General features: G+C 63.9%; 1 protein-coding gene across 1 annotated transcript in view; it reads right to left on the bottom strand.

Annotated features, from left to right (window-relative positions):
• The window catches only part of PTPRN (protein tyrosine phosphatase receptor type N), a 50,444-nt gene that overhangs the window by 7,416 nt on the left and 30,202 nt on the right, over positions 1-12,826 (bottom strand). The window contains exons 9-15 of the mRNA XM_048868684.2: positions 12,072-12,421; positions 11,267-11,353; positions 10,809-10,888; positions 10,389-10,453; positions 1,226-1,438; positions 851-1,060; positions 15-162 (exon numbers count right to left, since the gene is read on the bottom strand). Of these exons, the coding sequence (XP_048724641.2) occupies positions 15-162; positions 851-1,060; positions 1,226-1,438; positions 10,389-10,453; positions 10,809-10,888; positions 11,267-11,353; positions 12,072-12,421 (1,153 nt within the window). The remainder of the gene's footprint in view (positions 1-14; positions 163-850; positions 1,061-1,225; positions 1,439-10,388; positions 10,454-10,808; positions 10,889-11,266; positions 11,354-12,071; positions 12,422-12,826) is intronic.

The raw sequence follows: 12,826 nt of genomic DNA, 5'->3' as shown, positions 1-12,826 counted from the left end.
GGCAGGGCACTCACAGGGCACGTAGTCGGGGTTGCGGTTCTTCTTGAGGTTGGCTTCGCTCTGGGCGGCAGTGCAGACGCTGGGCTCCGCCTGCTGGGCGCACAGGGCCTGCCACTCCTTGGCCAGCCGGTCCCGGTTCCTCAGGTGGTCTTCCATGTAGGCCTGCGGGGGCGGCTCGCAGGTCAGCGCCGGCTGGGAGCGCAGCCGGGCGGGGCCCACCCAGGCAGGGCGACGGGCCGTGGGGAGGGCAGCCTCCCTGGGGCCGGACGCAGAGAAGAGGCCACACGGGCAGGGGAGGGAGCCCCTGGAGCGGGGACGTTTGGGCCAGCAGCAGGAGGCATCTCCTCCAGCAGAGGACAGTGCACACACACACGGGGACGGGGACACACACCCCGGGGCTCACCTCCTCCAGCAGGGGGCAGTGCACACACACACGGGGATGGGGACACACACCCCGGGGCTCACCTCCTCCAGCAGAGGACAGTGCACACACACACGGGGACGGGGACACACACCCCGGGGCTCACCGTCTCCAGCAGGGGGCAGTGCACACACACACGGGGACGGGGACACACACCCCGGGGCTCACCGTCTCCAGCAGGGGGCAGTGCACACACACACGGGGTTGGGGACACACACCCCGGGGCTCACCTCCTCCAGCAGGGGGCAGTGCACACACACACGGGGATGGGGACACACACCCCGGGGCTCACCGTCTCCAGCAGGGGGCAGTGCACACACACACGGGGATGGGGACACACACCCCGGGGCTCACCGTCTCCAGCAGGGGGCAGTGCACACACCCCCCCAACGCCCCTCTCCCCCCGCCCCGCCCCGCCCCGCAGCTCACCAGGATCATGTGGCCGGTGGAGATGTCCATGTTGGACTGCACTGGCTCCTCGCACCAGGACGGCGTGCTGCTGTGAGAACTGGGGCTGGCCTGGGGGGCGTCGCTGAACTGTGACGAGACGCTGCTGACCCGGGAGTTCTCTGCCGGGGCCGGGGGGGCTTCCGCGCGGCCAAAGAGCGACTTGGCGGCCATGTGCTGCCGGCACAGCTCCTGGGGGGCGGGGGCGAGACCAGTTGCCCCTCGGCACTGAGCCCGCAGCATCCCCCACCCCCCCGCCCAGCCCGCCCCTCCGAGCCAAGCCCCGGCCGTTTCAGGCCCCGAGGACTCGGTCCCCGCTGTGTCCCCCGCCCCCCCCCGGCGCTGCCCGGGCCCTACCTGGTACTCGAAGGTGCTGTCCCCGGTGCCCTCGGGCCCCAGGGCCGCCAGCCGGTCCTTCTCGCGCTGCTTGGCGTGCTGCCGCAGGCAGGCGGCGATGCCGGCGGCGATGACCACGCCCGCCACGCAGGCCAGGGCCAGGAAGGTGAGCAGCACCGAGTGGAAGGTGTCGCCGAAGTGCGAGGGGTGCGGGAACGGGGCGGCCTCATTGCGCTGGGGGCAGGGGGGCACCGTTAGCGCAGGGGGCCGGGGGTGACCGCGGGGCCCACCGGGCAGCAGTCAGCCCCTGCACCCTGCGCGGCGGGGGGGGGACCCCCCGAGTCAGGAGACGCCCCGGGGCCAATCTGGACAGCGGGAGGAGGGCCCGGGCTCTGCAGAGAGCTCAGGGCCGAGAGCCAGCAAGGGGCAGGCCCTGAGCCCCCCGGCTAGCCCCCCGCAGCTTGCGGGTCTCGAGGCTGCATGCGCCAGCGGGGGAGGAGCAGGGCGGGGGAGCCCCAGCCAGGAAGGGGGAGCCCCATTGTCCCTTCTGCTCGGGCCTGGGGAGGTAACCATGGGAACGGGCAGGAGCGCACACAGGCCGGCTCAGCGGGGCACCGGGGAGCAGGCTGGAGTTACCGTGGCAACAGTGCGATGCCAGCTGCAGCGATGCCCGGGGCCGAGGCGCGTGCGGCTGACGCTGGGGAGGGAGCCCCGCGCAGGGACGGCCCCCCCCTCCCAGCCCCCGGCCTCCCAGCCCCGGCCCCGGCCCCCCTCCGGGGGACGAGAACCCGGGGCCGGGTGGGAGCCGGCGCCCCCCAGAGGGGACAGGTCCCTGCCCCATTCCCTGCCCCCCCTGAGCCAGCCAGGCCCCACCCTGGGGCCGGGAGCCAGCGCCCCCGAGAGGGGACAGGTCCCTGTCCCATTCCCCGCCCCCCTGAGCCAGCCAGGCCCCACCCTGGGGCCAGGAGCCAGCGCCCCCGAGAGGGGACAGGTCCCTGTCCCATTCCCCGCCCCCCTGAGCCAGCCAGGCCCCACCCTGGGGCCAGGAGCCAGCGCCCCCGAGAGGGGACAGGTCCCTGTCCCATTCCCCGCCCCCCTGAGCCAGCCAGGCCCCACCCTGGGGCCAGGAGCCAGCGCCCCCGAGAGGGGACAGGTCCCTGTCCCATTCCCCGCCCCCCTGAGCCAGCCCCCGCATCCGCTCGGCTGTTTCTGTCTCAGGATTCAGGCCCAGCTGATCTGCCCTCCCAGGAGGCGGGGGTGGGGCGGGGTGGGGCAGCAGGAGGGCAGAGGGAGGACCCATGCTGCTGGGCTCCTCTCCCCTGACTCCCTGAGCTTCCAAGTCCCTCTTCTGAGGGCTCCCCCCTCAGCCCCTCCTGTCCACCTCCCCTGCCCACTGTCAGCCCCCAGCGAAATCCGAACCCAGCTCCCCTGCCTCATCACTGCCAGCAACCGCCCCCCTGCCCCCCTCAGGCTTGTGCCATCTGTGCCGAAGCGGGACTGTTCTTAATGTTTCCTCTGAATACTGTAGCGGTGCCTCAGTTTCCCCTGGGCAGTTCTTAAGTCTCTAGGGGGTGGGATAAGGAGGTGTAATTGTTGCAGAGCAAAGGGCCAGGGTACATAAATGTCCGATGCTCTGTCTCCTGACCACTGATGGCCTGGCCCTTCCCCCTGCAAGGTGAGAGCTAAAGGGTTGGAGAACAAAGGAATCCGGTGCCCTCCTGGCCCGGGAAAGGAACAAAGCCCAGAGGAGGAGGGGCTGGAGGGAGTTTCAGTTTGGGGCTGGCTGGGGACGAGGAGTGAAGTGCAGACGGGGTTGTCTGGCTCACAGCCCCCCAAAATGGACCCAGCTGAGGGGTCCTGTTCTCTGCAGCTACAAGCTCTGTGTTAGACCATGTTCCTGTCGTCTAATAAACCTTCTGTTTTACTGGCTGGCTCAGAGTCCCGTCTGACTGCGAAGTTGGGGTGCAGGACCCTCTGGCTTCCCCAGGAGCCCCGCCTGAGCGGACTCGCTGTGGGAAGCGCACGGAGGGGCAAAGGAGGCTGAATGCTCCGAGGTCAGACCCAGGAAGGTGGAAGCCGGGGGAGCTGTGTGTCCTGCAGACAGGCTGCTCCCCGAGAGGAGACTTCCCCAGAGTCCTGCCCGGCTTCATGGGGAGCAGTTCCAGAGCATCGCCCGGGGACGCCGTGACAGCATCACACCCTCCCCCCAACCCCCAAGGCCTCGCACGTTGCTGTTCCTGCCCCACCTCAGTCACTGCAGCCCCCCTTTAATACACCCAAACCGCAGCCCCTGAGATATCTCCCTGGCCCTAGCACCCAGTCCAGGCTGCCTGTCCTCTCCGCAGCCTGGCATTGCTCCGTCGCTGGCCCCACCCCACTGGGCCCAGTGGTGAGATGCCAGGTGTGCTGCCCCTGTGCCCAGACAGAGACCAGGAGCAATGGAGCGCCCAGCGAGAGGATTCACCCAGAGCTGCTCAGCCCTTGGCAATGAGCCGGCTCTCGTTCCCGGGGCACCATCACCGGAGCACCACAGTGCCCGCTCTGGGGCCTTCCCCTCAGGCTGCGCTGGGCAGTGGAGTCCCTGAGACCTGCCCCATTTGGGGAGCTGGGGTGATCCTCGGGCAGCTGATGCACTGCCAAGGTGACACTCCTTGGGGGAAGGGCCCTCTCCCCTCACACCACAGACCCCTTGACGGAGTGGGAATTTTTCATAATATTTTGTTTGAGGACTGTGCATGCCTCAGTTTCCCCTATGTGCTGCACAGTTAACTAGGTAGGGGAAAAAGCTGTCTGGAGTCTGGGCCCAGACCATGGCCTGGCCATTTGGTATCTATCCACTAATGACCGGGGGGGGGGGGGGGCACCAAGCTGGGACTAGTTGGAGAACAAAAGGACTAAAGAAGAGGGCCAGGTGACCACGTTCACCCAGAGACATGAAAAAGGAGGGCCCTTTGGGGCTGTTACGTATGGGCCTCTGGAAGCAGGATGCTCTTCCACAGGGACGGGAGAGGGGCTGGAGGGTTCTGGGCTCAGGCTGACCCAGCTGGACGCTGCTGTCACTGTGTTAACCTAAGGACTCTACACTGTGTCCAGACATCCAATAACCTTCCTGGTTGTAGCCCGCTGGCGGAGTCACTGCAGAGTCAGGGAGGTGGGGGTGCTTTGCTCCCTCAGGGTGGGCAAGGCTCCCTCAGGTGATCAACCCAGTAGACTTGCTGAGGGGAGCTCACGGTGTGACCCAGGGGTGCTGAAGGCTCCGACCCAGGAGGCGGGGAAGCCAAGGGGCTGACCCCAGTGAGTGTGACCCTCAGGGGCTAGCGCACTGCAGGGCTCCCACCACTGCTTCCCTAGGAGGGTGGGAGCTAGAGATCCCGATGTCCCACCTCCCACCAGCCAAGGGGCTCACACCCCATCCTCGGCACAGCCTGGGAGCCCTCCAAGCGGCACAGCTACCCCACTGCACAAAGCAGGGACGCTCTAGGTCCAAACAGCTACACCCATGTCAGGGCGGGCAGGAGCAGCAGCCAGCTGTCCTGCAGCCTCCTCCAGGGGAGAGCACGGTGGTGTGTGAGCCACCGCCGTGTCATCCCCGGGAGTTGGACTGGATCCTGTTCCCAGCAGCCAGCAGGGACCACGAGATCAGCTGGCCTGAGCTCCTGGCCAGCCCTGACCCAAGGATTCCCCCCCAGTCACCCCGTAGTGAGCCCAATAGCCTGGCTGGGGTAAAGCGGCTGCCAGGAAGGCACCAGGCCGGATGTGAAGCCACGGCGAGCTGGAGAAGCCCCCGCTGCCCATGGGAGTTTGTTAATCAGCCGCACTGTTAACAACGGGTGCCTAATTTCTAACCGGAAGTTGTCTGGCTTCAGCTTCTAGCCATTTGCTCTTGTTTGGCCTCTCTCTGGTCTCTGGGGTTCGCGACCCATTCTGTGCAGCTGTAACAGACGGGTTGTGCCAGGGACCCAGATTGAGCCAGGAGCGTCTTTAAAATCCGTGAAGGCAGAAGCTCCTTTCCCTGGGTTCGATGCCCCGTGTTTGTTGCTGGGCATCCCCACACCCAGGTAGTGGCTCTGGTTTGTTTCTCAGAGCACCTGTGAGGCAGGGATTGGTCAGGTTTGTTTCTCAGGGAGAAAGTCTGTATTAGTGTGAAGGTTCCTTCATGGGAAGGAAGCAGCAGGTGCTAACGGATTCGTTAATCTAGTGGAGCCGGGCAGAACAAAAGCCAACAGCTGGAAGCTGAAGCCAGACAAATTCCAAAGGGAAATGAGCTACAACCTGTTAACAGGGCAGGCGATTAACCACTGGACCAAGCGCCCAGGCCACCAGTGGCTTCATGTCCAGCTTCGCTGATGCTTTAGCCAAATCAGTGGCTGGGTGAAAGCAGTAAAGCAGGGCTGGCCCCACAGAGCCTCTCAGCCACGTCCCTCAACACCGTGCCCTGGCCACTCCGACGGATCACCCGCTGTGTGGACCTGGCCTGAGCCCACCGGCGCTCACGCGGGACCGGCGCCCACTCCAACTTCACAGTGTGGAAACAGGGGTAAAGGATTTAAATATAGGCCTCTTGGTTGTAAGAAACAGAGTAACTGTCATGGTGTGACGAAGTGGGACTATTCTTAATGTTTCCTCTGAATAGTGTGGGGGTGCCTCAGTTTCCCCTAGGCAGTTCTTAAGTATCTAGGGGGTGGGGTAAGGGTGTATGATCATTGCAGAGCCCTAGAGGGCATGTGTGTGCAGGAGTCTGGACACAGAGAATGGCCGACACCCTGTTTCCTGGCAACTGATGGCCTGGGCCCTTCCCCCCCTGCAAGGTGAGAGCTAAAGGGTTGGAGAACAAAGGAATCAGGTGACCACCTGGCCCGGGAAAGGAACAAAGCCCAGAGGAGGAGGGGCTGGAGGGGTTTTTCAGTTTGGGGCTGGCTGGGACATGGAGTGAAGTGCAGACGTGGTTGTCTGGCTCACTGCCCCCCAGAATGGACCCAGCTGAGGGGTCCCGTTCTCTGCACCTGCAAGCTCTGTTTTAGACCATGTTCCTGTCGTCTAATAAACCTTCTGTTTTACTGGCTGGCTGAGAGTCCCGTCTGACTGCGAAGTTGGGGTGCAGGACCCTCTGGCTTCCCCAGGAGCACCGCCTGAGCGGACTCGCTGTGGGAAGCGCACGGAGAGGCAGAGGATGCTGAATGCTCCGAGGTCAGACCCAGGAAGGTGGAAGCTGTGTGAGCTGTGTGTCCTGAAGACAGGCTGCTCACAGAAAGGCGACTACCCCAGAGTCCTGACTGACTTCATGGGGAGCAGTTCCAGAGCATCGCCCAGGAACTCCGTGACAACTGGTGGCAGTGGTGGGATGTACTGCACCCCGTGGATGGCGCTTCCTGCAGTAAGTGACTGGGGAGCAGTAACACGAAGGGGGATTGCCGAGGACCAGGCCTGCTGAAGGCTCAGAGAGGAGCGGTTTCGGGGGGCGGTTAACCCCTGGGAGTGTGTGACCAGCGAGAAGGACTGTGCAGTAGCAGGGTTCCCCTGGGGATTGCAGCAAGCAGTCCAAGGGGCGGAGGAGTCTGCAGCTCGACCCTGGCAAAGAGGTGGTGACCTCGAGAAGGGCTGGCACACTAGGGGTTCTCCCTGGAAACCGTGGGGAGCTGAGAACACACGGGCCTGTGAGTCCACAACAACTTGGGAGGAGCGGAGTGATGGCCTGTCACCGTCTCCTTAAGAAGGACATTGTAACCCTGTGCAAAAAGAGAGGGTTGAGCGTTGGAAAGTGCACCAAAGCAGAGTTAATCGTGCAGCTGGAGGAGGATGACCGCTCTAAGGAACAGATTCCTGACCCCAACTGGGGCTATAGCAGGATCTGGGAGCAGCTGAAGCGGGAGCCAGGCATCGCCGAGACTCCTGTCCCCGACCAGACGAGGGTCTTCACGATCGGGTTCCCCATCGGGGGATCGAGACGGACGGGATTGGAGCTGAGTCTGAGAGAGCAAGAGGACTGTGAGAGACAGCGAGAGCCCGAGAAAGAGCTGCAGAAGCAGCAGCAGCATGAACTGGCGGTGGGGGAGCGGAGAGGCCTAGGGGACCCCTCAGGGGTGAGTGGGGATAGACCCCGGGGGGCCAGTTCCGCAGGGAACCTCGAGACTAAATTGCTGCCCCTGGTAAAGGGGGGGGGTTTGGATGCCCACCTCACTGCCTTTGAGCAGGCTGGCGATTTGAACCAAGGGGACCCTGCGGAAAAGCCCCGGTGTCTAGCTCCCTTGCTGGGTCCCAAGGCCTTAGACTCCGTCAGCCAGATGGTTGGGGATGTGGACAGGCTCCCACTCCTGACCCCAACCTATATGTCTGTGTGGAGTTTCCTGGGGCCAGGCCCCTCGGACCTCCAGTGGGAGCAGAAGGTGATGGTCAATGGGGAGACATTCTTGGGGTGGCCAAAGGGCATGGGCTGCATAAACCTTCCCACATGCGGCCTGCGAGTGCTATCGACCACCCCTGACCTAAGGGAGGGTGTGAAAATGGAAGGGCCTGGTGTAACTCCTACCAAGGAATGGGAGAGATGCTGGGGCATCCATGGGAACGTTGGTGGCTTCGAACTTCCCCAGGTCACCGGCTAAAATGACCCCGCTCAGTTCGATCTCGAAGGGGGGAGAGATGTGACGAAGTGGGACTATTCTTAATGTTTCCTCTGAATAGTGTGGGGGTGCCTCAGTTTCCCCTAGGCAGTTCTTAAGTATCTAGGGGGTGGGGTAAGGGTGTATGATCATTGCAGAGCCCTAGAGGGCATGTGTGTGCAGGAGTCTGGACACAGAGAATGGCCGACACCCTGTTTCCTGGCAACTGATGGCCTGGGCCCTTCCCCCCCTGCAAGGTGAGAGCTAAAGGGTTGGAGAACAAAGGAATCAGGTGACCACCTGGCCCGGGAAAGGAACAAAGCCCAGAGGAGGAGGGGCTGGAGGGGTTTTTCAGTTTGGGGCTGGCTGGGACATGGAGTGAAGTGCAGACGTGGTTGTCTGGCTCACTGCCCCCCAGAATGGACCCAGCTGAGGGGTCCCGTTCTCTGCACCTGCAAGCTCTGTTTTAGACCATGTTCCTGTCGTCTAATAAACCTTCTGTTTTACTGGCTGGCTGAGAGTCCCGTCTGACTGCGAAGTTGGGGTGCAGGACCCTCTGGCTTCCCCAGGAGCACCGCCTGAGCGGACTCGCTGTGGGAAGCGCACGGAGAGGCAGAGGATGCTGAATGCTCCGAGGTCAGACCCAGGAAGGTGGAAGCTGAGTGAGCTGTGTGTCCTGAAGACAGGCTGCTCACAGAAAGGCGACTACCCCAGAGTCCTGACTGACTTCATGGGGAGCAGTTCCAGAGCATCGCCCAGGAACTCCGTGACACATGGTAAGTCTTAGCCTAATATCGGGACCTGTAGAAGCAGGACTCACGTCAGAAGCGGGTGGGAAGACAGCAGAGTAAAGTCAGCATGACCCAGCCCTAAAATAGCAATGTTTTAAAAACAAAAGTAAAAAAATACAGGAAGGGGCAGGAGACTGGCCCTTATAACATAAACAAACTGCAAATGTTTTTAATTAATGCATGCCACTAAAACGTATAAATGCTTGTAAGATATTGCTTGTACTTTGAAGAAACCGAGGCAGAGATGCTCTCTGCCCACTGTATTCTTCCCTTGCAATTGCTCGGATAAAGCGGTCTCTGATTTTGTTGCTTCCAGCCTGAGAATGGAGTCTGTTTTCTTCCACAACAGCAAGCCCCAGGCTGCAGGGCGCTAATCAGGGCCCTTCAGAAACAGCCGGAGCCACATGACGACAACACAGCCCTGAGCGCCAGGCCCTGGCCTCGCAAGGGCAGCACGGAGAGAGCACTCAGCAGGTGGCTGGCTCCATCCCAAAGGAGCCCCCGGGGCCACAGCCCCCAGCCCGGGGCCCCGGGCCAGGAGCGAGATGCAGGGCTGGCTCCAACCACTGACCACACTGACCAGGGCGAAACCCCACCCTGCAGGAATACAGACCCTGCCACCTGGTGCAGAACCAGGCGGGGCCCCTGCCACAGGGACCAGGCCACCCCCCCCACTGCCACCGAGCAGAGCCAGGCCAGTCTCCCAGCCCCCTGTTCACCGCCCCCAGAGCAGAGCGCCACCTCGGCCCAACCCCTCCAGAGGGCACGAGGGGGGTCAGAAACTAACCCCAACCGCAAACAAGACCCACTGCTATGGCATCGCTCCCTTGGCACGACCCCAACCAGGGCGCAAACAGCCCTGCCCCAAAGCAGAATAAGCCCCGGTCTGAGACACTAACGTCCACATCAAAGGCTGCTTGAGATCCCTGCACAGCCCTGCCTGGCCCCAGTGACGCAGGCAGAGCTAGGCTGGGCCAGGGGCAAATTCGCACCACCCACAGAATCAGGGCCCAGGAACCAGGGGTCGGGAATGGGGGAAGAGCCAGCAGGACAGGAGGGGCCGGGGCTGGACAACACAGGAACAGGGCAAGGCTGCCTCGTCCCAGGGATGAGCAGACTGTCCAAAAGCCAAAGGTAGAACCAGGCCTGGCAGAAGAGCAGTATCACACCATGGGGCAGGAATGGCCCCGGGGGCTCAAAGCCCACACCCAGGGGGAGGGAACCCCGACAGAGATGGGGTTCTGCCTCAGTGACACCTGGCAGCATGCAGGCAGCCGGCCATGGCAGGGAAGTTTCATTTTAATGTAACTGATCTGTGCCCCATGGGGTAGGTGCGGATCATCGACGTGTGTCCCAAGTGCCAGTCTGCCCAGGCCACCCCCTTTGCCATGGCAGCCCCCCCCCGTGCCTCATTTGAGGATATTCTGGCCATTGCTCCAAATCTCTGGCCCCAGGACAGGAGCCTGAGAACTCATCCCATCACACTGGCCCTCTAGGGCTCTGCCACAATCACCCCCCCCGATCCCCCCGCCTGGATACTTAAGAACTGCCTAGGGGAAACTGAGGCACCCCCACAGTATTCAGAGGAAACATTAAGAACAGTCCCGCTTCGTCACACAGCCCCACGCCCTGCTGCACCAAGACTCAGCCTTACCCCTCCCCGCCCAAGATCCCAACCCCCAGGACGCTGGTACTGGGACATGGCCATGCCCCCAGTCACTCAGCTGTTCAGTGGGGAGCCCGACCCAGGACAAGGGGGGAGCCCGTCGTGCGTCTCCGGCAGGGTCGCTGCCTTACCTGCCCCATGCCCGTCTGCACAATCTTCAGCCCCAGCTCGGCCTCCAGCTCCGACTTCACCATCGCTGCAGAGAGCGGAGAGGTCGGGGGGAGCTCACGGGTCCAGCAGACGCAAGTGGGGTGAATCGCCGAGGGCCTGCCCCGGATCATGGGGGCATCACCCTGCTTCCCAGCTCCCATCTGGGCGCAGGCCCACCCCCCGCTGCCTGCCCTGCAGCGTGGGGCGCAGATCACAGCAGGCCCTCACACCTGGGGGGGCCGTGGGCGAAGGGATCAGTGAATCACTCGCCTCGGGGCCAGCCCCGCCCACCTGAGCCCCCCACTCCATGCACTGGGGCCCTGGCCTGTGCCCCACACAGCCGCCCCTCACCCAGGTGGTGCAGGCCTAGCCCCCAGAGCCCCCAGCCGCACCCCACTCACCGGCCTGATTGGTCACATCTGCCAGCGACAGGTTCTGGTGGTTCTGCCGGATCCGGAAGGTGAGAGCAGGGCCCACGACGCTGCAGGGAGCAGAGAGGCCTGGGTGTCACGAGCCAGGGAGGGGCCAGACCCCAGCCAAGGGGGCCATGCCCCCCACCCAGACCTCACCCCGGATCCCTGTGCCTGGCCTAACCGAGCCACGGAGTTTGGGGGCAGGGCAGCTGCTGACGTGTTGCAAAGAGGGGCCAGCAACTGCAGATGAACTGGGGTGAGACCTCAACCCCTTGGCCCCACGCTGCCCCCCACTGCACTCACCCCAAGCCAGCCCATCCCCCACGGTGCCCCTATCACCCCACCCCCTCCAGGGATGCCACACCCTTCCCAGGATGTATTGCTCTGCCTCCCCCCCGCACTGGACACTCTGCTGACGCCCCCTCTGGGGCAGCCCCTGGCCCCACCTGATGTTGATGAAGCTGGCCGTGGACAGGTGGACGTGCTCGGCCAGGATCTCCAGCAGCCGGACGCCGGCAGCGAGGCCCAGGGGTCTGGAGGGGAGCAGAGATGGGCACAGCTCACAGACGGGCTGGGAGCCCCAAGGAGACGCCGCGCTCACAACCTCCCCCAGCACCCGAGGCGGGTCAAGGGCCCTGAGGGTGGCTGGCTGGGTGTCTGAGCAAGCCAGCAACGGGGGGTCCCAGCCCTTCCAGGCCCCCACCGTGCAGAGGAGCTGGAAGGAAGGGGCGTGGAGATGGGTCAGGGGGCAGCTAGGCGGGCATGCCAGGCGGGCGGGGGTGCTTTCTCCATCTCCAGGGGGAGGGGAGGAGTCTGGTGCATGGACGTGTGAACTGGGGGTTAGGAGCATTTACCCAGCTTGCATGTGTGGCCATCGTGTGCAGGGGCTGCCGGCCCGCATGTCGCACGGCCCTTGGGCTGCTCCCACCAGTCAGAACCAGGCGTTATCGCCGCACGAGGAACAAGCTCCCCATACGCATCGCACCCTGCAGAGCCCCCCCGGGGGGCAGGACAAGGGGCCACGGCCAGAACCCTGGCAGTCAGAACCAGGTGCCACCCCCTGCCTGAGGAACAAGGTCCTGCCTGCAGGCACCCCGGAGAATCGTCCACAGATCGGCCACCGGGGCGGGGGCCAGAGCCGGGAACGCTGGCCCCCCCCCACGGCAACAGGCAGGGCAGCCACGCAAGCCAGGAAGCCACATGCTCTGGCCCTTTCACCCCCCCAGCCCAGCCCCCATCCGCAGCTCTCACTTCTGGTCGGTGACGATGTAGCCGTACTCCTCGGCAGGCCGGGGCTCCAGCGGCTCCCCCTTCCCGCCATGGCCCCTCGGCTCCGTGGAGCTCTTCTTCTCCACTGGGACTGGCTTGTGGAGACGGAGCACGTCGCCCGTGGCGGGGTCCCTGGGCGCAGCCTGCCCCGGGGCCTGCGGTTCAGCCTGGGACACCGCCGGAGGCCTGGCACTGCCCCACGACGGGCCAGCCGCCTCCTCCCATCTCGGCCCCTCCGTCCAGGAGGAGGCGCTGGCTGGATTCTCAGGGGGAGGCACCGTGGAGGGGGGCGGCTCCGGCTCCTCTCCGTGCTGCATTTCCCCTTCCGTCACCTGGGGCAGAGGGCGGCACGTTACCCACGGGGCAGCCGGGCCTGGCTCATGGCAGAGTCTGCCCCACCTGGGGAAATGGGGCCTCACAGCTCCAGTGACCTCCCCTCACCCAGCCCTTGGCCAGAATCCCAGTCTCCTCGTGACCTTGGCAAGACCTCTCAGAGGAGGCAGACAGCTCCGGCTGGGACAGGTGGCAGGAGATGCTGTGCAAGACTCACCCTGGAGTTTTGCTGTCGCCCTCGAATCTCAGCCTGCCGCTCCCCGTAACAGGGCTGCCAATAAATATTTGCAGATGGAGAGCGCACACTCGGGCTAGTTTGCTCTCAGCAAACCCTTTCTGTTTGCACCCTGGGGCCCGGAGGCCCAGCCCCTGGGGCACTGGACTGTGAAGACCCCTCTGAAGAG

Source organism: Caretta caretta, chromosome 11, assembly GCF_965140235.1.
Source record: "Caretta caretta isolate rCarCar2 chromosome 11, rCarCar1.hap1, whole genome shotgun sequence".
NCBI classification, from domain to species: domain Eukaryota; kingdom Metazoa; phylum Chordata; order Testudines; family Cheloniidae; genus Caretta; species Caretta caretta.
This window is presented reverse-complemented; position numbering and strand designations above follow the sequence as displayed.